The sequence below is a fragment of the Apteryx mantelli genome, chromosome 14, assembly GCF_036417845.1.
Source record: "Apteryx mantelli isolate bAptMan1 chromosome 14, bAptMan1.hap1, whole genome shotgun sequence".
Lineage (NCBI taxonomy): Eukaryota > Metazoa > Chordata > Aves > Apterygiformes > Apterygidae > Apteryx > Apteryx mantelli.
Genome location: NC_089991.1, coordinates 3,008,635 through 3,033,104, shown reverse-complemented (window position 1 = coordinate 3,033,104; position 24,470 = coordinate 3,008,635). Strand labels below are relative to the sequence as shown.

Sequence of the window (24,470 nt, the reverse complement as noted above, 5' to 3'; positions counted from 1 at the left end):
AGCTGATAAACCCATGGCTGCCAGGGGTTGTAACAGGGGTCTGTAAGACCACGAGTGCCAGAGGGAGGTAGATGGAGAAGGATTTCTCAAAAGAAACAGGCGGATCAATTGCTAACGTCAGGTTCCAACTTTGAAACAAAAAAGCGAGTACTTTTTCACCAGAATTATAATCATTTGTGGAACTTCTGGCCCCCGGATGCCCTGCAGGTTGAAATGTAGGTGGGTTGAAGCTGTGATTAGACAAGTTGAAGGTCAGGGGAGAAGCTGGTCAGCACGAGGACAAAATCACCGGTTTGGGAAATCACTGAGCTGTGGCTTCGTGTCTCAGCGTGTCGAGGTAGGCTCACCCCGTTCCCTTCCTTTTTCTCTAAGCATCTGCCGTTGCCTCCTGGTAAAGGAGCTCTGTTACAGAGACCCTTGCTCTCACCTTCGGCCGTTCTCGTGTTTGCTAATGCCATGTGAAAAAAGACCTGGGCTCTGCTGTTGCGGGAATTCCTGCCGTTAGCCGCGACCCCGGCACACGGGCGCTACGCAGCCTTCGCTCGCGGGGAAAGTCACTGCTCGCAAGGAGGGGAGCGGTTCTCTTTTCCAGGCAGGTTCTCCTCCTCCCTGCCAGCGCTTCACCTCAATTACCGTAACGTTTTTCACTGCAGCGGCCCTAATAACCGTTCCTGAGAGCAGCTCCAGAAGCGGACCTTCAGAGCATCCCCTGCGTGAAGACTCAGATGAGTCACCAACTTATTTTTCTGGGTCAAGACTGAAGATTGAGTTCCAGGTTGACAGGCAGAAAATTGAAGGAGTTTAAATTTGCACCATATAAACATGTGGGGGTACAGATCACTTTCTAAATCGTTAATTGCTCATATGCCACATTTCTCTGTGTGCATGGGAAAATTCATCTGCTTGTCTCCTTATTTACATATATATTTACAAATAACCATTTTCCGTGAATAATTTTTGGAAACCAAAGCAAATAGCCTACTTTTAAAATATGAGGCACTTGGATTAGATTTTTCATTAGAACAAGCTGTATGAAGGAGATTCATTCCTGTTGATGTTTTTAATGTAGTTTCCACTGTTAAATAATAAAAAGATCATGTGTGAATAACCCCGCTTAATACCCTACTAATAGAAATGAGGCCATTAAAATGATCAAACCCTGTGTCATCCTAGATGTTGCAGTAATATGGTGATGTGAGTAAATTACAGGAAGTTGTGTATTTAAAGCCAAATTTTTTCTGTTTAAAATCAAAGTTTAAGAAATTGCACAGTGCTTACAGTGTCTTAGCTCTTTGCAGGCTATAAAACTGAAGGTTAAGTGGAAAATTAATAGTTACTGTATTTTCAGAATACATAATCTCCCACTTTGCTATAATAAAGATCACAGAACTTGTATCCGCTTGGTGCCTTCAGTGGAATAGCTCATTTTTGGGCCACAGAATAAAGTTTATTGGTGATTATTGCAAATGCAAAAATACCTTCCCAGAGACTATATAGTTGTTGACCTGGTCCTAAATGCACAGTAGGGTATAAGGCTTCACCTTTCTAAACATCCCAAGTTTGGGGAGGAAGACATTACTCTTAAAAGCATGGGGTATTCTTGTTTTGCTTGATTTTTTTAGAGGCATACATGGCATGTTTTTGAGAAATTTGGGATGTTAGCTGTAATTCTTCTATAGATGGATTGCATGTACTTAGTCTGGGTGTTATACCAGAGAAGCAGAAGTATGATACAACATGGATCTTCTAAAAATGAAAAGAAGAAAGGAATGAGCCCATAAAGCCACATGCTGTGAAGTATTAGGGTAACTATGCTGGCATGCTTAAAGAATGCATTAGAAGACATTTGAGAATTTGATGATTAGGACTCATTGAAATCGGTTGTGATCTCCAATACTTGGCCTTGCTGGTGGAGCTGATAATCGAGTTAGCAGACCAAAATCTATGAATCTCAGTTATATATCTTGGTACTACAGGGAGAAGAATGGTATGAGTACCATTCACTCCGAAGATTGGTGCTTGCCTGTTCAGTCATGGCCCTTGCTTTTCTATGAAATGTCCAGTAGATCCAATTAATAGTAATATTTTGCTGAATCCCTGGTGTGTTCATTCCTACCTTCTGCCAATAGCTCCAGAAAGAAGATCTGCCATTGATTTTCCTCATCATATTGTGTCCATAAGTTTCTCAGTATATAGGAGTCATCCGTTCTTACCTTTATTACAACTGCAGAACTGTTTAAAAAGTCCATTTCTGTATGTTTTAAGCCAGAAATTTTTTTAGCTCACCAGCAGTCTTATGTTGTGCTAAATTCTTTGAGCAGAATAACAAGAAAAGACAAATTAATACTCCATCAGGCTGTGTTTGCAATAGTTTTCTGGCATTTGCTTAAGGCTGAGTTTTTCTCCATGTAAATTACTAAAGTGATAGCATGTGTAAAACCAAGAACAAATAGTATTAATGAAGCATAAGTTCTCAGCATGTCTCTGGAAATGAATTATTGAAAGGACCAAAGAAAGTGATTTAAGAGCCCATGACTAATTTAGTTTTTATTATTTTTACATGAATCACTCATGAGTCTATTGTCAAAAAGATAGAGACATTTGATTAGTGTGGAAAAATCATTTTCAAAGTGATAGCCATTGTTGTAGATTCTGCATAATAATCCTCTCATTAAACGCTTGGGTACATTTTGTTTTAAAATCCTGTAAACAGTACCAGAGAGAGATTTCAACGACTCTGAGGATCAGGTAAGCTTTTTTAAAGTGAACTAGTTGATAATTTTTAATCGCTGTATTACTATTGAATAGTTACCGTTGAATAGCAACACCATTTCTTTCCCTCAAGTGGAAAAACCCATCGGCGAGCTGAGTACAAGCCAGCCGTAAGCCCAGAGGGTGGAGATCACATGCTGTCCCCCCTACAAAACGCCTTTCAGAGTTTGACCGCGCACGCTGCATTCTCCCTTTTCTGCAGGACATTGCAGAGGGCAAGTTGGGCGGTGGGAAGAGGCAGGTGGGATCGTTAGTGGAGGTCGTTGCCTTGCCGGGGCTTGACCCCAGCCCTCCGCAGCTGCTCCTCATTACTGCCAAGGCTGTCAGCTTATCATCCTCAAATTAGAGAGCTGGAGGGCCTCCTCTGTTGGCTTCTGGGAAGGTGTTTATTGGTGGTTGGGTGCTGATGTGGTTATAGTCAAGGACAGCAGCAGAAGGTCAGGATCCAAGGTAAGAGGAATGTTGAGGGCACCCCAGCAGCCCCAAAGCACCCGGGGCAGTGGGAGCCAGAGAGGTGCTAGGAGGTAAGGAAGGGCTTAGGAATTTCTAGGGGTTTTTTTCTGGTGTCAGGCATATTGGTAGCATTTGGTACACGATTAGGGTAGTTATGGCTGTGTATGTTCAAAATCCCATGGTGTGCTTGGTGCTGCGGTATGCAGTGGCAGGAGGTACCATTTCTCCGTGTTACTGGATGGAGCGTCAGACCCGCTCGAGTGCGGGCAAGGGCTTTGCAGCCACATAGCGCTGCACAAACTGCTCTCTTGATTGGTGTTTGCTGGGCATGTTTCAGCTCTGGGAGGTGTCGTGGGGTTTTAGCCAGGCAATGGGCTTCCCTGGCGTTAGAGGCTCAGCGGTGGGAGGCCAGGCTGGAGACCGTGTGGCTGTGTTGGAGCGGGGCTGGGGCATTTACCCAATAGTCTTGTCCCAGGAAAGACTGAGTTTATGTAGACTCAAATAGGCTTGGCTCGCACAGGTGAGATCTACATGATTATGTAGTTTATCTTTGAAAACTTAAATTGCTTTAGATCGGTTAACTTTAGGGGTGCTTAGCCTAGTACAAGCCATGTGTAAGGGAGAAGGGGGGCTCTTCTGCTTTTGTGTTCCTGGGGTTTTTCTGTTCCTAATTCCTATTTATAGCTATAAGGCAAGTCTTTCTTTCCCAGATGCCTGGAAGTCATCCTGAAAAATAAAAAGCCTGAACCTACCATATGCTAATTCCTCTTTATACTAAGACTTCCTGGGAAACAAGAATTCCTCTTTGCCAAAAACTTAAAGGATTTTAAATGTTTCCATTCTGTGTTGGACCAAGACCTGTTAGAATATTTCATGAAATTAGAATATTGGAATAGTTGGAGGTTGCCCTTGCCGCGTTGCCTGCCGCCTTCCCGGGGCTGGTGGTGTGAGTCTCGGGAGTCACGCGTTAATGCTTGTTCCCTCTCTGCCACCTTCGCTCATTGGTGTCGGAGCAGAAGATTTGTGACATTACAGTCACATATTGGATTTCACTTGAGACAGAATGTGAACTAGATTTACAAGCAATATGCAATGTTTTACACATTTCTAAGCGTGGTGTCTCAGAACCACAGCAGATTGCGTGACCGCTGAATGCATTAGCAGGGAGGAATGGGATAAATAAATATGAAAAATCTTCTGTTTGGAGAGACCAATGCCTTGGGTAATCAGTAGTGATGGAAGGGAAATGCAATACAAAAAAAAAAGCACATATCCATTTTCTAGAATCTGCTTTGTTTTTTTTGTTGGTTTTTTTTTTTTTGAAATAGACTGTGTGTGGTAGTGACTTTTTTAAGATTACTGAGCTCTTCAAGATTAAAAAAACACCACCCTACATTTGAAAATGATAAAAGTTCAAATATATTCGGAGATTGCTTAATCAGCCCTTTATTTGAAGGGTAACTGCAAGACATAAAAGAAGCTCATGAAGGGCGGAGAACTTTTATTCCAAAAAGGGGGAGAGAACATGAGGCAAACTGCTGGTGAAGTCAATTTATCATCAGTCACTAGCTGACCTTATCAATTATGAGAAATTACCAGCACAGCTTGCTGAAACTTTTTTTTTCTTTTACCACCAGAGCATATAACATTATTTTAGGCTGAAATCCATAAACTGGAGGCAATGAGCAGTAGAGTCCTTATCTGGCCACTTTGATGCAAGGCTCATCTCTTTGTAGGTGTTAGAATATTTTCTGCCTCTTGTTTGTATACTTTCATCACTTCTGTTCCTTCCCCTTCTTAAGATTCCCCTGCAATGGTAACGGAGGAAAACCATGTCCCTGAAGCTACTTTTTTGCTCTGCTTCTGGTTGCCTATCCTTTTTCACAGGATTTATTCTCTTACCTCATGGTTAAGAGTAGCTTTATACAGTTGCCATTTTCAGTGATCAGCTTGCTGCAGAAATACTTCCTCCATCTCACTTCAGGCATGGGCTTGTCCTTCTCAGTTTACACCTGCCCAGGCCAGCTAAGAGTCAGTCCTGCTTCAGTGACAGTTTAACCAGACATAAAGATGTCTTGTCTCTGAAGTTCAGCATTATGCATTCCTGGGGGGCTGGGAATAGGATGTTTCCAGCTCCCAGCGGGATGCGCAGCAGTCGCTGCTGCTCCCAGGCAGGCCTGTGATACTGTTCTTCAAAGCTGTGATATTCTTAGGGAGAGAAGAATTGTTACATTACTCTTTTTACAGATTCTTACTGTTCCCTGTGACTACTTCCAGGCTCGTAGTGACTTGGAAACCTGGCTTTACAAGCAAAAACCTGGCTTTACAAGCAAAAGCCATCTTAAAGTCAAAGTGCACAGAATGTTTCTTCCATCTTCTTCCAGTGAGAATCCTTCTTTCATCTGCCTACCTTTCCTCGTCCCCCAGAATCCTCCACGGGTGTATGTCAGGATGGATGGAGGGATGGACAGATGTGCATGCTGCAGCTGGAGCTGGCAGTGAGCTCGGACCTCGACTCTAAAAACGTTTTGTGCTGAGGAATTTCTGAGCCCTTTTTACTCAAAGAGCTCTCGCGTGCATGAAGCACCGTTTTGACAAGAGACGGGTCCTCGCGGACCTGTGCCTTGTTCTCTGCTCAGTAAAACTGCGTGCAGCTCCGTGGTGTTACACCCCATTGAAGACCGCTTTCCAGCATCCTGAAATGGCAGCTAAGCTGCTCGTGCTAGCAGAGGTGTAAATTAATGCTGGCAATGGTAATGGCAGGAGATGCACCTGAGCAGCTCCTAGGAGCTCCCAAAGCTTGTGCAGTGCCTGGAGGACAGGGAGGGGTCCTGGACCCGCGGCAAAGCTGCGGGGTGACGCGCTGGCTGCCGCGCGAGTGTGTCCTGCGTGGCCTTGGGACCCCTGGCTGAAGGCAAGTGTAAAATCTAAAGACAGTTAGTGACTATTAAGGAATTGAAGACTTGCTATTTCCTGATGCTCTCAAGCTTGGATTTTTATAACACTTCTAAATTTACTTGTATAAAATATACACAGAAGGTGTTTCTGCATAAAATGCCTGCATATATATATATATATGTAACTGAAATCCTAGTGTACTAATTATATCCACAGGGAAACACAGGGAGAAACCATAAATTGTGATAGATAAGTAAATAAGCACAAGAGTCATTAATTTTATTGCAGAATTCACCTGCCTTCTTTTGTAGCAACAGTTCAGTACTGAACTTAAATTTACTAATCACTCTTTCCTTCCCCAGCCTCTAATGCTGGTCAAAAATGTTCTTATTCCTACGTAAACGTACTTTACACGTGCAAGTCCTCATACATGCAAAATATTTTCCTTCTGTGCCTGACATTAATGATATTGTGTCACCTCAATCGTGTTTGATTACCTTCTTTAAGCACTAGAAGTCAGAAAATAGTTTTTAAAAGTCATAAACCATACTTTTACCAATAAAAATTTTTCTTTTCAAGAAAAATGTATTTGTGAGGAAGAGAATGATACTATAATCTTACATCTGTTTGGTTTTTTTCAAGGCTCTTTACTTATATTAATACATTTGTATGCATTGGAAAAAACAGATCGTCCATAAAAAGACAATTACAGAGCAAACCAACTGTTCATAAAACTTTTCTGTTTCCAGTGTGTTCCATCCTTTAAGATATCTCAGAAAAGATTTTATTGTCCTGTTTTCCGTAGCTCCTTATAAATCATTCCATAAAAGTAGCTATCTCAGTTTTATTGATCTAAATTCAATCTGAGCTGCATTGGGATTAACTTTCAAAACTGTTATTAAGTACCCTTCACTGGGTGCATTTTCTCTATCTCATGCAAATATTATTTTAACATGGTTGGTATCTCTTCTATTTGCAGTTATTCATGCATTTTTTTCTTTCCAGCAGGGAACATCTAGCTAGCAGAAACAGGCAAATCCTTAGAACAATAGGATTTGAGTAGATCTTTGTAATAACAGGTAGCTTATCCAGCTTATTTCATAGTCTAGATACCAAATCTGCCTGACAGACAAAATGGCAAGAATATGTGAGATACTTTTGGTGATGGATAATAAGTTTCATGGATGTCTAGGGATTTACTCTCATTCTGGATAATTCTATGTACATTTGCACTTTTCCTTAACAAGTCTCAGACTGTTGAATTAGCTGCTAAGACACAACCTTGGTTACAGCAGAGCAATATAGAGAGCAACATTTTGGCCAATTTTTGTGCTGCAATCAGGGCCAAAAGTCCCAGGGACCTTAGCCTGGCTGGAACTCACCAATTCTAAGCAGATGGAAAAGCTTAAAAGCATGTGGAAACAAAACAAAAAAACCTCAGAGGGCAAGCATGCGCTGTCGAGGAGGGCTGTCAGAGCAGCAGTGCATGCTGTAGGGTCATGGATAGCAGAACTAGAGTGGTCATGTCCATGGTTGTCTCTGTCACCTCTTGGATCAAGGTCCCTGCTCTGGAAAGAATGAGCCTGTTGGTTCTACCTGCTCTTTTGCTCTTGGCGTTTCCTCCGTTTGCCTTGTAACATCTCTGTAAGCTAGAAAAGTTGCTGCACTTCCCTTCCACCCTGCCACTGCTGCTCTGCCGTTGAGAAGAGGGTCACAAAGACCTTTCTCTGGTGCCAGACCAAAGTTACTGGAGAAAATTTAAGAGCCAGCAGAAGTATTGCCAGGTCTCTCCCATACTGCAAGATACGGGCTAGCCTGTACTTTTTTTTTTTAAGGGCTGCCAGCAGACATTGCACATCTGCTTCAGGGTCACAGCTTCCTTCAGAAAATGTTCTGAATGTCGTGACTGGGGAGAAAGACTTCAAGCTGCAAAGCAAACACACCCTGAAAAGTCAGAAACCGAGATACAAAGAGCCCAAATGGTGGTGGTCTTGAAAGCAGTCCATCCCTTGATCAAACAGCTCTTGCTCACAGTTTCTGACCACGTGGCAGGTCTGGCAGTAATACCCCGAGCAAGGGTAGTTCCTTGTAGCGTTAGACCTGCCCCAGGGGCAGCACGAGAAGGGAACGGAGAAGCCACCCACGTGCATGGATTCCCATTCTCCATCCACAAAGAACCTGGGAAGAAAGTTCTTGAATTCCAACCAGCAGAGCAAATCTGCGTTCCCGTTTCACGCTGTCCATCCTGATATGTTCAATTATTTCATGCTGTAAGAGCTTGACAGTGAATTTGCAGCTCCTCGCAGCACTAGAGCATTGCACTTCCATTTCATTCCTGATGGCTCTGGAAATGGATGGTAACAGATACAGCTTTGTGTAGAGACTTTCCTGATACACTCCTTAATGTGTACGTCTTTCTACGTACACGGTGGAAATATGAAAAAAGTCCTTGGATTTTACTAACAGAAAAACCTTTGCTATTCCAGCTAGTCAACATTCAGCTTATTGTCCTGAATTGCTTCGTGCAGCCCTGATTATAAGTTGAATTTTACCATACTTTGCCTGTGAAATCCTGTGAAGAGTTTTATTTAGCATGCTTCATGTTTGGAGCTAATTAAAGAAAAAAATCATTCTTCAAACTCATTAACTGTGGTTTTTAAGTGTATCCTTCTGGGTTTGCATAAACATTTTGGAGCTGCTGAAGTCTGAATGCTCATGGAATAACAAGAGAAGCTCCTTTGTATACTTGTCTGTGCTATAGTTTGGTTACCTATAATTTGAAATAAAATCCTAAGCAGAGTTCTTGTGCAGAATGTTCAAGTGCCAAAACCTTGCTGCTGATAACTTGTATTTTCCCCATCTCTAATCAAAAATAGAGGTAAAGCTAGAGCAGATGTGGAGTAGTAATAGCACAAATCAAAACAGGTTGATTTGAAGCTAGTTTATTTAAGAAAATATTTTTTTTCCCTTGTCTCCTATTTAGATTTTTTGACATAACTGACGAGCATGTTGAGCTCTTTCTCATCAACTCTAGAGGTTACACTGCATTTTATAAGAACTGGCATAGATAAAGGAAACCATAACCCACCCAGAAGTTGGTGTTTTATACATCTCAGGTTAGCAGGTAGATATTAAATTTCCCCATAAATTAGGTAGCTGGAGATTGCTATCTTTTTATGTGCAAAGAGCACCTTGTTAACAACTGGCAGAAAAGTTCATATTCTCAGATGAGTTGCTCTGCCTTACTCTTAAATTGCTGCTCGCTTTCTAGCGCGTATTGATTTATGAACTTTAAAACTTGCTGTTCAAAATTCAAGCTGCGTTCCCAAGCTGCGATGCTATGATAACCGCCGAAAACGTAGCCTACCTTTGCGTGGTGCTTAATGTTTTTTTTTTTTTCCCCAAGTAAAAAGGCCTCTCTCCTGTCTTTTGTTACCTGCAGGATTTTGGAGAAGACGATTCCCTCTACATCACCAAGGTAACAACTATTCACATGGGCAATTACACCTGTCATGCCTACGGCTACGAAGAGCTGTATCAGACCCACGTCCTTCAGGTGAATGGTTAGTAAATGGCGTGTGCGACAATCCACTGCAAACGTGCCCCCGAGCAAGGCTGCGCGTCCATCCCCGGCTCGCGGAGAAACCGGTAGCCCCACGCCGAATTGCTCGGGTGCGAGAGCGAATGCAGCTAGCGATCGCCTCGCTTGCGCTGTCGCACGGGCGATCAAGAAGAAAGGTAGCGTTTACAGGAGGCGTATATATAATTACCTAAGCAGATAGCCTGACTATGAAGGAAGCAGTCGGTGATGTTTCCGCAGAGTGAAGGAGTGTTTCTGAGCATCTCTTAGACTAATGGTGAGTTTTACCAACAGAAGTGTCGCTTCAGTAATTTCATCTTTCAGAAAACTAAGAGTATCACAAAGGGCATGTTCCAGTGTCCTCGTTCAGCCGAGTGCCCTGGGGAGGGACCAAACCTGGGGTGTCACTGATTTTCCCATGTTGTGTCCAGCGCCATCAATTCCTCCCGCACAAACCAGATGCGAAACGCCCCTGAGCTGGCACAGTCTCGCTGCTCCTTGCATGGGTGAAAATGTCGGCTCAAGGGAAAAAGTCAGTGGGGAATCCGGCTCCCAGTGGGAATTTTCTGAATAATTGTCCAACAGTAAACCCAGGTTTGCATAAATCCAACCCCACCTGCACTTCAGGGGCTTGATTAGAAAAACAACTTGGAATACTTTTCCAAATCTCTGCTCTCGTCTGTCTGGTTTTGAGCGTGCCGGCCTTGCTCCCCGCGCAGCTCCGTGGCCAGGGCAGCCCCGCGCAGGCTCAGTCCTCGCCGACGGCTTTGTGTGGATCCCGTGGGTTAGTGTGACTGGAAAGGGACCTTCTGAATAGGGGACAACGTACCCCGTTGTCCTTCAGGAATAGGTATTGCTCTATTTTGACATGGAAGTATTTAGTTTTACAGGAAAAACTGGTAACTGCATTACAGGAGGTCTATTAAGGAGAACTATTACTTAGTTATTTCTGTAGATGTAGACAGACCTCCGCAAAGGAGCGCTCGTGAGCTGGTTAGAGCAGATAACTACGCGCGGGTTAATAGGGAGAGGCCGACATGAAGAGGAACAGCAAAAAGGGATGTTTATGCACTTTAATAAGCGCCGTGGTGGAAGCGGGGTCTCGGCTTGCCTGGAGCTCGGCGCTTTTGGACATGTGCAAGTGCTCGCCACCCGCGGCAAGGACCTGCAGGAGAGCACCAAGCATCCAGCTGATCTGAATGAGAACTGACTTAATGTTTCTGCATCGTAATTTGTCATCTTTTGAGATAGTAAACTGCAAAGTCCCAGCAATATGGATAACTAGGTTGCGCGTGCTGCAGCTGGGAAAATAGGTTTCTTTCCTCAAAGTGCTATTTGTTTGATGAATGGCAGTTGAAGGAAAAGCAAGTTAACAACTTAATCCCGTGTATATTATGTGATATATTATGAGGCCCGAATGGAGTTTAGTTGGCAGGCGACAGTGCAGACTTTATCATCGCTGAGAATTTAAGGCCCAAAGGCTTCGAAACTAAAACCAGAGCGCCAGGAAAGCTAAACACAGCGTGGGCAGGGGCTGATTCGCGTTTCAGGTCAGAAACGTCCTCATGCCTGCTGCTTGGATTTAACCTGTGGTTGGAAAAGGTCACACTTTCTTTTTCAGTAAGTTTTGCCCCACAGCTGCTTGTAGTTTGGGGGGTTTTCTTTTTTTTACGAATACAGTGACTCTGTGGTACAAAAGAACATTCTTGTTGGCTTTCTTGCATCACTGTATAGTCACTAAATACTGCAAAAAACCCCACCGTGTGTTCTGATGTCAACCCAGGCTTGCTAGAAAACACTGTAGGGTCGAGAAACCGTTGCCTTGCAGTGTCTGATGTTCCCATCTGGGCCATCGGGCTTTGCAGAACCGGGTTTTGGCTGTTCGCCGCGTGGGCTGTCTGCCCACATCCCCGAATTCGCCGCTTGTCCGCCGTGTCGGTGCCTGCCCGCAGCCTGCGGTGGGGCGGCAGAAGCGCGCTGCTCGCCCGCGCCCGGCGGCTCGTGGTGCCCGAGACGCAGCCCCGCTCGGGAAGTCGGTCTCGCTTTTCTGGTAAAGTAACAAATAAAGGACAAGTTGACAAATTTCCCCTGACAAGAGTGGCGGAAAGAAGCCCACGTGAGCCAAGTTTTGTGAAGACGCGGGGACCCAAAGTGGAGCTCGGCAGCTCTGCTCCCCGCTGGGGATTGTCCGTCTCTGCCTGCATCAAATGGAAAACTACATTGTGAACATGGGATTTTTATTTTATTTGGTATTCTGCATTAGAGTAAGATTTTAAGGCAGTGTGGCAGCACCAAGGGAGACAGAACTTGGAGCTGTATCCGCTCGCCTGTCTTCTGCAGCGAGGCACTAACGTGCTGGCAACCTCGGAAAGACAGGTTTTATTCTAGGAAATCAGTTAGAATTTTATTTTATTTTTTAAGAGACAAACCTCCAAGCGACTGGGGAAGAACGGAGTGAAAATAGGAGGGTTTATACACAGCCCTTCCCAAGCGTGCCATGCTGGTACAGGCAGATCCCTGCTTTTCGACTGGGTTTCAGATAATTCAGTGACTTTCGAAGTTGCAGTAACTCCTTCTAGAGCCCTGTGATCTGGAAGCCCTTTTTGTACCGTCTGAGGCCTGGCAGCCCGATTTACACAATATTTTCTTTTTTATTGCCTTTCTCTACTGAAAAGAATTGGATCCTAGTTATGTACACCCTCTCTGTATGCTTTTATCTGATATATTCTCTTAATCTTGCTAGAGACCTTCTCCTTTGTCTTGTTTTAGAGCATAGCACTGGCCTGCAACAGCTCACTGATTAGGTGAAAAAATAGCATAAAACAGGAAGTTTAGAGCCCAGCTTTAGCAAAATTAAAAGTTCTTTGGGTTCAGAGCTGCAGTTGAATGTACTACAGACAAATTTATCAGAAATTCACCCATTGAAGGGCTTCCTTTTCTCCCAGCATATATATATATTTTTTTATTATTATTATTTTTATTTTTTTAAACATAAAGTAAGTTCACTCCATCGCAGTCGGAACGTGCTGGAAGGGTGGCACGTGCTTGTCAGCAGCAGGCAAGGCAGTATGGTTGCTCAAGCTAGCTGCTGTATCTTTACCAGCACCCCCGCCCCGCGTGTGCGGTGCCGTGCTCGGGCTATTTCACCTGGCTTTAATGCAGCGCTGAAGGCAATTGCACGCAGCCTGCCCCGAGGTCACACATTGCACAGCCCGGACATGTCCGAAGGTCCTTTCCAAAGCAACCTATCTGAAGGAAAGAAAGGCTCGTTTCGCTCTACTGCTCAGTGTCACTGAGTGCTTCCCTTTCTGTCCAAATCTGTGAGCCCGGGATTTTCACCTCGACCGTACAAGCCTTTCACGGGCAGCAGGGATCAGCGCCTCTGGGAAACGGTCCTGCATGTGCAATATTCACGTGGGCTTGCTGGAGCTTGCACGGCTGTTTGGGATTATCACAAAAAAGAGCTGAATGCAGATGCTGTCTCAGACAAGCTGAGATGAGGATGCTTTGGGCAGAAGACGTGAGGACCACCGCACGAAGGCCTGCAACCGCTGGCTCGTGTCTGCTGGGCAAGAACCATAAAACATGCATGTGAAATGCAGCCCGTACGTGACATTTGTGACAATGTTTGGGTTGTCCACATCAATCTTATCATAGCAGTGGTAGAATTTGAGTCAGTGTGTTTACACACCTGGCTCTTCATGTATTTGGAAGAACAGAACACGTTGGAAAAGAGCACAAAGTCCGAGAATGAAAAATTGATCTGAGTCTTGCCTGCTAGTATCTTTGATCAGGAGTGGCAAGGAACAGGTAGAAAATCAAGTTCTCTCCCCTGTATGGATATTGCTTGGAGAAGGTGTACAGCATGCTCGGAGTATAGGGAAGAAAAGCCATTTATCATTTTCAAGGAAGAAAAGTTGCTGAGAATAACAGATCTCATAAAATTGTAATCAACTATGAGAACCGATAGTTTGCAAAGCGAGAGACTGCCAAGTGTAGGGCATCGTTTTCCTTGGTTCTAGCGCTCTGGAAGACATCAGCATAAATCAGAATATTATATTCCTTGAATATAGTTAAAAAAAGCCATTTGATCTTCAGCCCAATTTTAAGAGGCCGATAGGACAAACTTTCCGATAACAGAGAGATGCTTTAAATGCTGTTATGTTTTGGTTTTGTGGCATTTCAAGAGGAAACATATAAGGCTTCAAATTCCTTTCAGTTCATGAATGGAACGATTAAAGCATCCGAAATATAGATTAATTTAAATAAACACTAAAATGTATAGGTCCTATAGCAGCAACAAGTGTCTTTGGGGCTTGATACTGCCACCCGTGCTCCTCGTGAGCTGTTTTGTTGTTATGATCTGGTCTCCTCACAAGTGAGGTATTACTCGGTATGCAGCAATAGGCAACCTACCTAATCTCTTACTTGTCTGAATGCTTCTGTTTTCCTACTTTGCTTAAGATAATAGCGTTTTTGTATTGCTTTTGGCTGCAGACACAGGAGTGGTTAGCAATGATATATATTCACCAAGGGAAATAGCAAAGGATAATCCATATATTCCAAAGTCTGGAACTGAAATCTTTGCAAGTGTTAAGTAAAATGTGCTTACCTGGAATGTATTAATTTGTAGCAAGGACAATAAAAATGCATTCTGCAGTTTGCTGTTATCACAGGGCAGTTGCATGCAATAATTAACCTGTGCAATGAATTATATAAGACAAGGGAGAAGAAATAAAGAGTTTGAAAATGGAAGGAGCAGGAAAATGCTGAGAGCAAGAATGGAGGTGCAACACCTAGTTTTGTAGGTGAAAGAATGCAATTTCCTCGTTAATCACTCTGTAAAAGATACACACCCTGCTATAATTTTAAGTGAAGCCAATTTTCATGAAGAACGTCAATTCGGCGTCTGGGAGCTATGAGCTATCTTTTGCAATATAAATCTGCTGTGTTCTTGGTTCTGCTAGTGAAATACGTGGGTTTCTCAGAGGCAGACTAACATGGGATGAGGCAAAAACTGAGCGATTCAAGAAGCGGCTGTGTTAACGAGGGCCCTGCTTCTGGAGCATGGTCCTGCGTCGTGGAAGTCACCGGGAGTGCTGATACCCACAGCAATAGCAACAGGAAAGCCCAAAGCAAGCCGTTATGAGGAAACCTAATGAATCCATGCTGGTTTTGAGAGCGTTACATAGGTGATGTTTCGGGGGGAGACCTATATCTCCATTAAGAGTTGCTACCTTTGCAAGGTAGCGAAGGAACGGGAAGCTCCTGGCTCCGAGTCTCTCTCGCCCGAACGCCTGGCAGCGTCCCTCAAGCAGAGGCAGCTCCGAAAGCCGCCAGCCCTCTGCGGCGGCAGGTCGCTTCCCCTGCTCTCCCCCCTTGGCCTGGCGCCTCCTGGAGTCGGGGGGGCTCTAGTCCCCGCTAGGCACCGATGGCAGCAAGGTAGGATTGAAAGCTAGCAAAAGCTTTTAGTTAGAGTTCGCAAACTCAGTTTAATAAAACAAACCTTGCCTTTTTAGTGTCCTCCTGATTAAAAAGCTCTTATGTGTTGTTTTATTACCGCCCTTCATCTTGCTTCCATTTACTTCTATTTTTAAGTTTAAGAAATAGAAGAAAGGGAAGTAAGTCCTCATGTCCCATGCAAGTGTGCAATTTAAAGACATTCCTTTGCTAAAAGTCCCCCCCGCTTTTTTTTTTAATTTATTTATTTATTTCCAGTTGCCTCTAGGCATTTCCTCTCAGATTGCACTTAATCTCTCTCTTTTAAAGCTATAAAAAACCAAGTCGACTTGAGGGCTTTCTGTCATGGCTGATTTCATTCCAAGTATTAACCAGGGCTGATGACTCGATGCTTTTTTTAAGCAGCTGGTAGGTAAGACAGAAGTGAAATACATCTCTCTCTTGTAAGTCTCATGAAAAAATAAAAATAGAAATGAAAAGAAAGCTGTGAAGCGTATGCTAATGAATGTAATTATTCAAACTATCCTGTACAGATATTGTGAGATAAGAGGAAAGAGACTGATATTTTTTCCCCAAAATAAACCCTCTTTCAAATTCTCTGTAACGTATGAGTACACTGTTAAGAAATAGTTAATGGGTGGTATTAAGACTGCTTGATTTGAGCAATGAAAGCAGCATGATTGAAAATCAATGAACATGTCTGAGGTTGAGATATAATTAGTAGTTCTGCCAGTTGTGCATATTAAATAGTTCAGAAGGGAGCTCCTGAAACAAGGTAAGTCACATTTTGAAAGCCTCCCCCCACCCAAAAAAAAAAAAAAGAAAGAATCTATAAACATGTTGTTTGTTCAGGATAACAAGTAGTAAACATTTAAGCCATTTCATTATATAATTTAATCAAAATGTTGAATAACGTGATGCGTTTAATAGGAGAAAATGGGCAGGGAGTCTAACTCTTCCCTGACTAGATTCAGTGAAGTTTTGGCATTTATGCTTTTATTTTTAAATCTGTGAGTATTCTCCTTAGGTTTCAATGCAGCTTCTATTGAAGTTCCATCAGACCTTTAATGAATGAAAGCAAGGGTGGTCTAAATACAAAATTAGATATTCAGGTTGCTGCCGGGAATTACTTCATTAGCTTATTCTTTTCTTCTTCCCGAACCCCAAAGTTGGACTGTCCAGAAATCACTACCGCAGCTTGCCCTGAAAAACAGGGCATTGCTTATTTTCTCGTCTGGGGGATCAGTTTGAAGGCAGCGACTCCCAAGCTGCCCCCGAGGGGTGACAACGGCCGGGCCGGTCTGACGCGGCCGATGCCTTGTTCCCGCAGTGCCGCCGGTGATTCGCGTGTACCCGGAAACGCAGGCGCAGGAGCCCGGCGTCTCGGCGAGCCTCCGGTGCCATGCCGAAGGCATTCCTAATCCCCGCATTACCTGGCTCAAGAACGGCGTTGATATCGTGCCAAAACTATCCAAACAGCTCGCGCTCTTAGGTAAGAAGCATTTTGACTAATTGCAGTATTGTCAATGGGGATTAAGCAGGATTATTTGGTGCTTCAGAGCAGAAGTTCTTCTGCTTTTGCGAAGTCACGGTTGTTTGAGATTGTGTTGCATAACCCTTGTTCTTTCCTTTCATCTGCTCCAGTGAATTTCTCAAGAAATATAATATCGATTGCTGTAAGTAGTAACAGCAGTCTGTTAAAACACAGCATGCCTTTCTCCATGGCCTTGCCTCTTGTGTAAATCAGTGCAAATCGGAGGAGAAACCCATTGCACTCACTTGCTCAGGTGCAAAGGGCTGCAGAAGATGCAAGTCCACTGAGAACCAGGCTGTGATTCAGGTGACTTCTCACACCCACCTCTGCAGAGGAAATTCGTCTCTTTACTGATGTAGGTCCTCACTGCTGAAGTCTAAGCGTAGGAACAGGAAACACAATAGATACAATAGTAGGCAACAATATTTAATTGCAGGTTTGTGTGTTACAATACTCACCCTCCCCACCCCAAAATCGTGCGGTGGTGGATTGCAGCCCTCACCCAGTATTGGCAGTCCCTGTATGATTAGGTCAGGCGTTTCAAAATCTTGCAATGATTTTAGACAGTAGTCCCACTTCAGAAATCAAATGATGGGAGGAACTGTCTGGAGACCCTTCACAAACTGGCATTTTTGTTGACCTGATGAAAAACTGTTTGCAACACTGATGTGATTTTTTTTTTTCTTTTTCCCCTCCACTAAAGCTGGCACATTTCTTTTTAACAAGAAGAAATAAATGCAACATAGTTTACTATTTGCATGTGGGATTTTTCTGTGTTCATTTGTGGCACAGAGTTTGTATGTGCTAATGCAAAGAAGCAAAACAGCAACTCATCAACTGTCACAAGAATTCCCCAAATGCCCCTATGTATGTAAGGGGAGACGTTGTGAGATGAACGTCAAGCTGTCTCCCAGCAGCTAAGGCAATGTAAAGCAATTCACAGCGGTGAGGAACTCTGTTTATGGATGTCTTTCTTACAGCAAATGGAAGTGAACTTCATATCAGTAGTGTTCGATATGAAGACACTGGTGCCTATACCTGCATTGCTAAAAATGAAGTGGGAGTGGATGAGGACATATCTTCACTTTTCATAGAAGATTCTGCAAGAAAGACCCGTAAGCCTGATTTTCCACGTGTTTGTTTCTTTAAAACATCTCTAAAGAATAATGACGTACATGCGGTTTTGTAGTTCAGTCCGTTGCATGCGGTATGTGGGGCTCTTACTCGTAAGGTGATGACAGTTTTGTCTGCATATTGGTCCGAGGATTGGATTCTGCTTTGAGAAGGTGTCACATGGGGAAGATAAAATCTGCTCCTCTAAAGCAGTGATGCCTTTCATGCGCCAGAAGGGTGCAGGGTATGGTGTGGGTCATATCTTTACTACAGTAATAACTTGGTAATATTTTTAGCTTTCAGAGAATCCAAACCCTAATATTTTGTCCAATGATCTATTTCAGAAAATAAATTTCCTTGATTTCTGTGCGAAACTTCCTTTCTAAAGCCAGTTATGAATCAAAGCTTGCAGATATTTAGACGCCCAAAAAATGATCTGATTGAATTATTTATTTTGCTTGTATTTACTGCACTAAATAGCAAAACAGGTTTCTCCTGGTGTGAAATCATCTTCCACTTCAAAGACAAGCATCACCCCATGCATTCCTAGCTGCAGCTCCGCAGCAGGAGCGTGGCAGCGTTCCCTTAGCGGCGCCATCCCGCTGATGGGAAGCAGAAGTGTTGACGCCGATGCCGAGCTGCCGCGGTCCTGCCCGCTCCCGCTGGCTTTCCAGCTGCTCGGAGATTACCCGTGATCCTCATGAGATTAACGGGCTGGGTGCAAGCGGTGCCGCTTGTCCGAGTGTTAACGCAGAGCACGTACTGAAGAAGAAGTTAGCCAGAAAATATGCGCTGTCATGGCAGTTCTTTGGAAAATGCATTATTTTCTCCGTTAAGTAGATCCGGGTGCTCTTGTTAGTGTCAGCTGGTTTCCCTTGAATACGTGCGCAAGGAAAATTACAGTGGGTTGAGAACTAATTGGATGTGTCTTAAACGGAAATTCAAATACAGGTGTACTTTCAAACAGTGTTTGAATCCTGCAAGAAAATGTAGTTGTTGCATGAAATTCCAGGAGGAAATGCAGCGCTGGGCGTAGCTGCCGCGACGGCCAGGCCCCGGCTCCTGACCGACGTCGGGTCGGCGCCTGGAACCGGGCAGGGAAGCGGCGCCCGGACCAGCCCTGCAGCCGCGCAGGACGGCGCTGCTTCGGCTTCGCAAGGCTTTGGTCCTGTGTCTCGGCACGGGCTAAAAGCATCTCCAGTCCCATGGGGATTTTTCCCATGCCGTAATTTCAGAGTTGTCTCTAAAAGGCACATTGGTATTTAAAAATAACTCTCTCTCCCGATATTTTACTTTATCTGGATGAATGTTACAGAGTTTTCACAACTTAAACAGTTCATTTAAACATGAGTGTGAATTCAGTTACTTGCTACGATGAAAATTTTGACTTTGTTTTGTTTTGTTTCCTTTTCCTGATTATTTTCTGGCTTTCCCAATTTTCTGATGCTGCAGTTGCAAACATACTGTGGCGAGAGGAAGGTACTGCAGTAAAGTTCTTTTGTTGTAGTGATAATGTGCTTGTCTGCTTTAATAATTCCATAATGGGCCATTCTCCACTGATTGCCACTAACTCTATCAACTTTCACAGTTATCAGATTGAGTACAGACCAGCAACTTAAAAGCTAAACTATTCAAATAAGAAATGTCACGCCAGCGATAAGTCCTCTAGATAACTTCGTACATTTTTCCACTGTAATAGGCGACCATAAAATATATAAAAATGTGAATTTCATATAAACTGCCACCAAGGAAGTAGCCTGAGATTCTCAAGAAATAATAACTGTACAAGTGTCAAAAGTGCTCCCAAATTACCATAACTGAACAAAGTAAGGCATAAATTCAATACGCTTGCATTTTTAAGCAAGCAATTCAAGCTTTTCCTCCTCAGTGCATGTAGTGATGTTTACTAGGTAAAAACAAAAATTGTGTTCATGTCTGTTAGGCAAAAAAAAAAAAAAACAGGTTTTGCCTCCTTCTGTCCTTTAAATCGATGCAGGGTAAAGGTTGCCCCATTTCTCCTTGTTTTAATTGGCAGTTAAGATCTCTAGTTTGATCAAATTTATAGTGTGCCCTGCACAAGGTCAACATCTGTGTATCTTGGAAGCCAATTTAGAGCAGAAGCATCCTAAACAGCTAATTGACTCAAATACATTATCGAGGCACTTGAAGTCAGAATTGATTTGACTTTGCGTGAGCTTGTGCCGTAGTCGTGCGAGAGCACGTGGCGAGACCCCGCTGCAGAGGCTGCGCCCGGCAGCCTGCCCGGCCCCGCGCGAGCACGGTGAGCGAACGCCGCAGCGGGCGACCTGCCGTGGGCACCGTGGCGCTGTTAAAAGCGTGTTCAGCTCACTGGGGAGAAAAGTCTTGGCCTGAAGTATGGTTTTAAATCTGCAGTTGGCGTGTGGGGCAGCCTGGACCTTGCCATCTTGCTCTTGGAGAAGGTCTTGACCTCAGTGTCAGCAGGACCTTTGGGTCCCCCAAGGGTGAGCCCACCACGGTGCCCGACGTGGGGCTGTGAGGAGCGTCTCCTCCCGGCTGATGCTCCTGTCCATGGTGTTATGGGCAGCAGCAGCAGCTTTTTCCCTTCTGCTTAGGGCTGAACTCTCTAGCGCATCGAACCAGCCCGGCGTCATCGGCACGGCACTGCGTGGCCGCTGACGCGCTACGTCCCTTATGCTGATTTTTAAAGCAAGTGGTTGGATAGCCCTGCCGGCTGTTAAAGTATAATAGTATTTAAAGAACAACTAAGAAGTTAGTTGCAGAAAGTCTTATTATAGTTCTACTAAACAATATGGAATTACTGTTTAGCAACCTTGCACATTTTAAATAAAATATATGGGCAATTAACTGGGAAAAACATAGGCAGGAAAAGCAAATTTACTCCTGATGTTCCTAAAACAAGTCCGTATCTTTAGAACAGGATTATTCTCCTCTCTGTATTGTTATATACTATTTGATCAGCACATTCATTCAAGACAAAGAACCCACTGAGCAAATGCTTTAGCATGTGAAACCTTGGCACAGAAAAAGCTGGGTGAGAGGGATGGTATTTTTGTTTTTACATTTTAATGTATTTTTCAATTCTGTTAAAATGAAAACTGTCAGTAAAAATATTAACAGATTGGTAGACTTGAGCTCCTTTAAAATGATCATATCCTCATGTCTGCAAGGTTTGTAATAACTAAAGCTATTAGTAAAATGTATATTAGTAAAATAGTATATTGCATAAAACGGGTTTTTTTGCTTCAAGTCCAATTTTTAATGCAAGTAGTTGGTCATTTTAAAAATCAGTCTATCAGTCTGATCTCAAAACTTTTCACAGAACATGCACAACTAGAATCTTAAGCAATGAGTGCACATAGTGTGACCAGCCAGTTAAACACTCAACTGGAAGCACAGGCAATATTTAGTCAGTTCTTATGCATATGCATTTTGTGCAGAGAAAACTATGTGTAGCCCAAATGTAATGTAGAGATTTGTTTTCACGCCAGTGTTCATTTTCACAGTCAGCGTTGCTTGCTTTATTCCGGGATAAAGGGAGTGTGTCACGCCAACAGGCATTCATCAATTACAGAAATGTAGGCATTTAAAAAAATGAAAGCCCTTCTGTTACCAAATTTAGGTGCTAAAATACTTCCAAGCATTTTGATTAAACCGAGGAAAATTATTCAAGTATTAGCTCAGAGGAGTGTGCCACAGTGACAGATTTGCCCTTTGATCTTGAAGGCGAGAAGTGCAGATGTACATTGGGATGCAGACTGTATTCCTCAAATAGAGAAAACTTTTGTTGTCATCAGCTGTCCTCCTGGACTTCAGCCTTGATCCAGCAAGTGTCCGTGCTGTATTGCTTCTGTCGATCAAAAAAAAACAAAAAACAAAAAACAAACTAGAGGCAAGCTTCATTTGGAATAGTTAAAATAAGAGCTCTTGTGTTTAGAAGACCCTCCCCATGCGTTAGTTTTTTTTCTTACACGGCTGTTTGATAAGGTTTGTTGCCTTTTATAAAGCCCTTTGATTTAGAAGTAGTTGTGCCATCCACTGGGAAATGTCCCTAATTAAAAGGGGGGGGGGGGGGAATAAAAACCCTGCCCAGCAGTCCCCTAGTTCTGAATGTAGTCCCTGCCGACCAGTATAAATAAAACAGCTGAGCAGAAGTCTCAGTTGCCACCTCTGTATTGCAATAAGTCGCCAGGCTGAGGAGCTGCAGCAGTGTAAGCCAGAGCGGAGTTTCCCCTGCCCGTATCCGCGGGACTGGACATTGGCGTGTGTACCCCGACCAAGGCCTGGCACACGCTGCGGAAGCCGCAGGAAAACTTAACTAGTAAAAAACCTGCTTTGTTTAAAAATCAATGTGAAGATTACTGACTGCAAGAGCATTTTAATTTAATTTGGTAAACTCTGAAAAGAGGGACGTCTTCAGTACCTGAGTGCTATTAGTAATTCCTACCTTATTTTAACTCGTCAGCAGTGAACATTGCGCTTTTTACTGTAAAACAAGTGGTGTGACTTGCCAAATCACTAACTGTAAATCTCCTGAGGTGAAATCATTATCAAAGTGTTTTTGTGATTAATTAAGGCCCAGGACAACTGAATTCTGAAATATGCACTCATATTGTAATCAAATCATCTGATAAAATTATACCGCTGTCGTGCATGAAAATAATAATAAGCATCTTCATGATTGTCAGAATTTATTGCCTGCCTGTTTCCACTTCTTAAGATTAAAAAGCTTTTTACTCAAGGAAATATGTGCACTCATTCCAGGCAGGGTCAAGTTCTGCCCTCTGCTATGTACACTCAGTTCCCATTGAAGCAGATGGGAGCTGAGCGTATGCCGTGAGCGTGGATTTTGGTCCGTACTGCCTAGATGAAATGTTTTAACCATATATTCATAAAAAGTTGGCCCTTAGTCAGTCAAAGGCAGCGTAGCTGTCAGTGGGAGTTCAGTAGATTTTTCTACGTGCATGATCCCTCACCGTGGCATCACATTCAAGGATCACAGCTCCTGTATCCGCCTGATGCCCTAACTGGGGTATTTCGTGGTATGGTTTAGAGACACTCGACTTAAACATTGTCAGCGCAACAGATATCTCATGCTGACAAGCTGCACTCAGAAGCCACTTATTTGGCACAAGAAAAGGGGTTTTTTTAAGTCCAAAAAAAACCCCCCTAGCGAAACGTCCCTTACTGAAATACATATTATGAAATTTTCCAAAAAGGCATTTATCAAATTGTACGTGTTTTTACCGTAAAGCTTTCCTATGATGATTTAGGCCTTAATCCTGCAAACACTTAACACCTGTGAAAGCTCTGCGGGCTCGAGCGGTCTGTAGAGCTGTCATGACAGGAGCAGCCTGAGGAAACTTGTTCATACCTTGGGAGCTGGGAACGCATTTTTCCATGGGCAGAAGGTTACTAATTACCAGTTATCACCTCACCATGGAATGCTGGCAGATAAGTACATGGTCCACATTACCTGGGGTGACAGTGGTCCTTGCAAACATTCATTTTTGGTGCAATGTAAGAAAAAATAAATAATGCTTGGATCTTTCTAACTGGAGTGTTTGAAAAGATCCTGACCATTTCTTAAAGACACTCCATTACCGCATTTGCATGTAGCTGAAGAAGAGCTAAATTTTCAGTGTTTTGAGGCATTTCTGCTAGACAGAAATGAGAAAATGCGATCTCCTAACAGCGCAGCAGTGACAGCCAGTTTTCCAAATCTCCTGGAATGCCCCAGTTGGATCAGTGAGTGCTATTGCGATGCTGAAATACTCCACATTTGTGAATTACAGTTTGCAAAATTTCAAAAATGTATTTGTTTTGGTGGCTATATTTAGTTCATCCAATGGTTTAGGAAATAGATAAATGTTCATTAATGGAACATATTTTACTTCATTACTTTCAGTTTCAAAAAAGTCAGATTAATTATAGTGGGACAGCTTTCAGATTAATTTTAGCTAAAGTTTGTCTTTCAGTTTTCAAATGATTAGATAACTATTTTTAATGAAATCATAAAAAAAACAAAGTTGTAAAGTGAGGAGGTTAAAACGTCGTATAGGGGCTTCTTTTATTCACATACTGACGTGTTACACATGCGCAAGGCCAGAAGGCATTTACTTGCATGCAACTGCTGCCACCAAGGCAATGCATTTTTGAATCCGTCTGTACCTCTTCACTCCTTGAAGCCCTCGTTGTTACATGAAATTTGATTTTGTGAATGCACCAACTGCATCCAAATGACCAACTTTGATGTAAGGCAGATTTTGTTTGTTGGGGGCAGAGGGGCAGTTGCTCTTAAAAAAAGCCTGAACAGTTAAGGATGCGTACAAAAAATCCTACTTGTTTTGCCTTTTTTTCCCCCCCTTCAAGGCCTCAGTGTTGGGAATATGTTCTATGTCTTTTCTGACGATGGGATCACAGTCCTTCAGCCGAATGAATGCGAAATCCGAAGACACGTCAGGCCGGATGAGAGGATTTTCGCAAGTTACGTAAGTCCTGTGCCATGCAGTGTTCACGTCATTAGTCAGCTTGTCCTTGGAAAGGTGGTGCTGCAAAAACCCTAAAGAGGAACGTTTCTCTAAAGAATGTGTCCAGCGGAGCGAAGACCTTGTGGGCACTCGGAAGGTGCAAATACAGAAACGGAGAGAGACGCAGCCT

The 24,470-nt window shown here is 43.3% G+C and overlaps 1 protein-coding gene across 1 annotated transcript in view; it reads left to right on the top strand.

The window, feature by feature from the left end:
- The window catches only part of FSTL4 (follistatin like 4), a 174,814-nt gene that overhangs the window by 136,578 nt on the left and 13,766 nt on the right, over nucleotides 1–24,470 (top strand). The window contains exons 6-9 of the mRNA XM_067305058.1: nucleotides 9,566–9,686; nucleotides 16,494–16,655; nucleotides 17,678–17,812; nucleotides 24,183–24,301. Of these exons, the coding sequence (XP_067161159.1) occupies nucleotides 9,566–9,686; nucleotides 16,494–16,655; nucleotides 17,678–17,812; nucleotides 24,183–24,301 (537 nt within the window). The remainder of the gene's footprint in view (nucleotides 1–9,565; nucleotides 9,687–16,493; nucleotides 16,656–17,677; nucleotides 17,813–24,182; nucleotides 24,302–24,470) is intronic.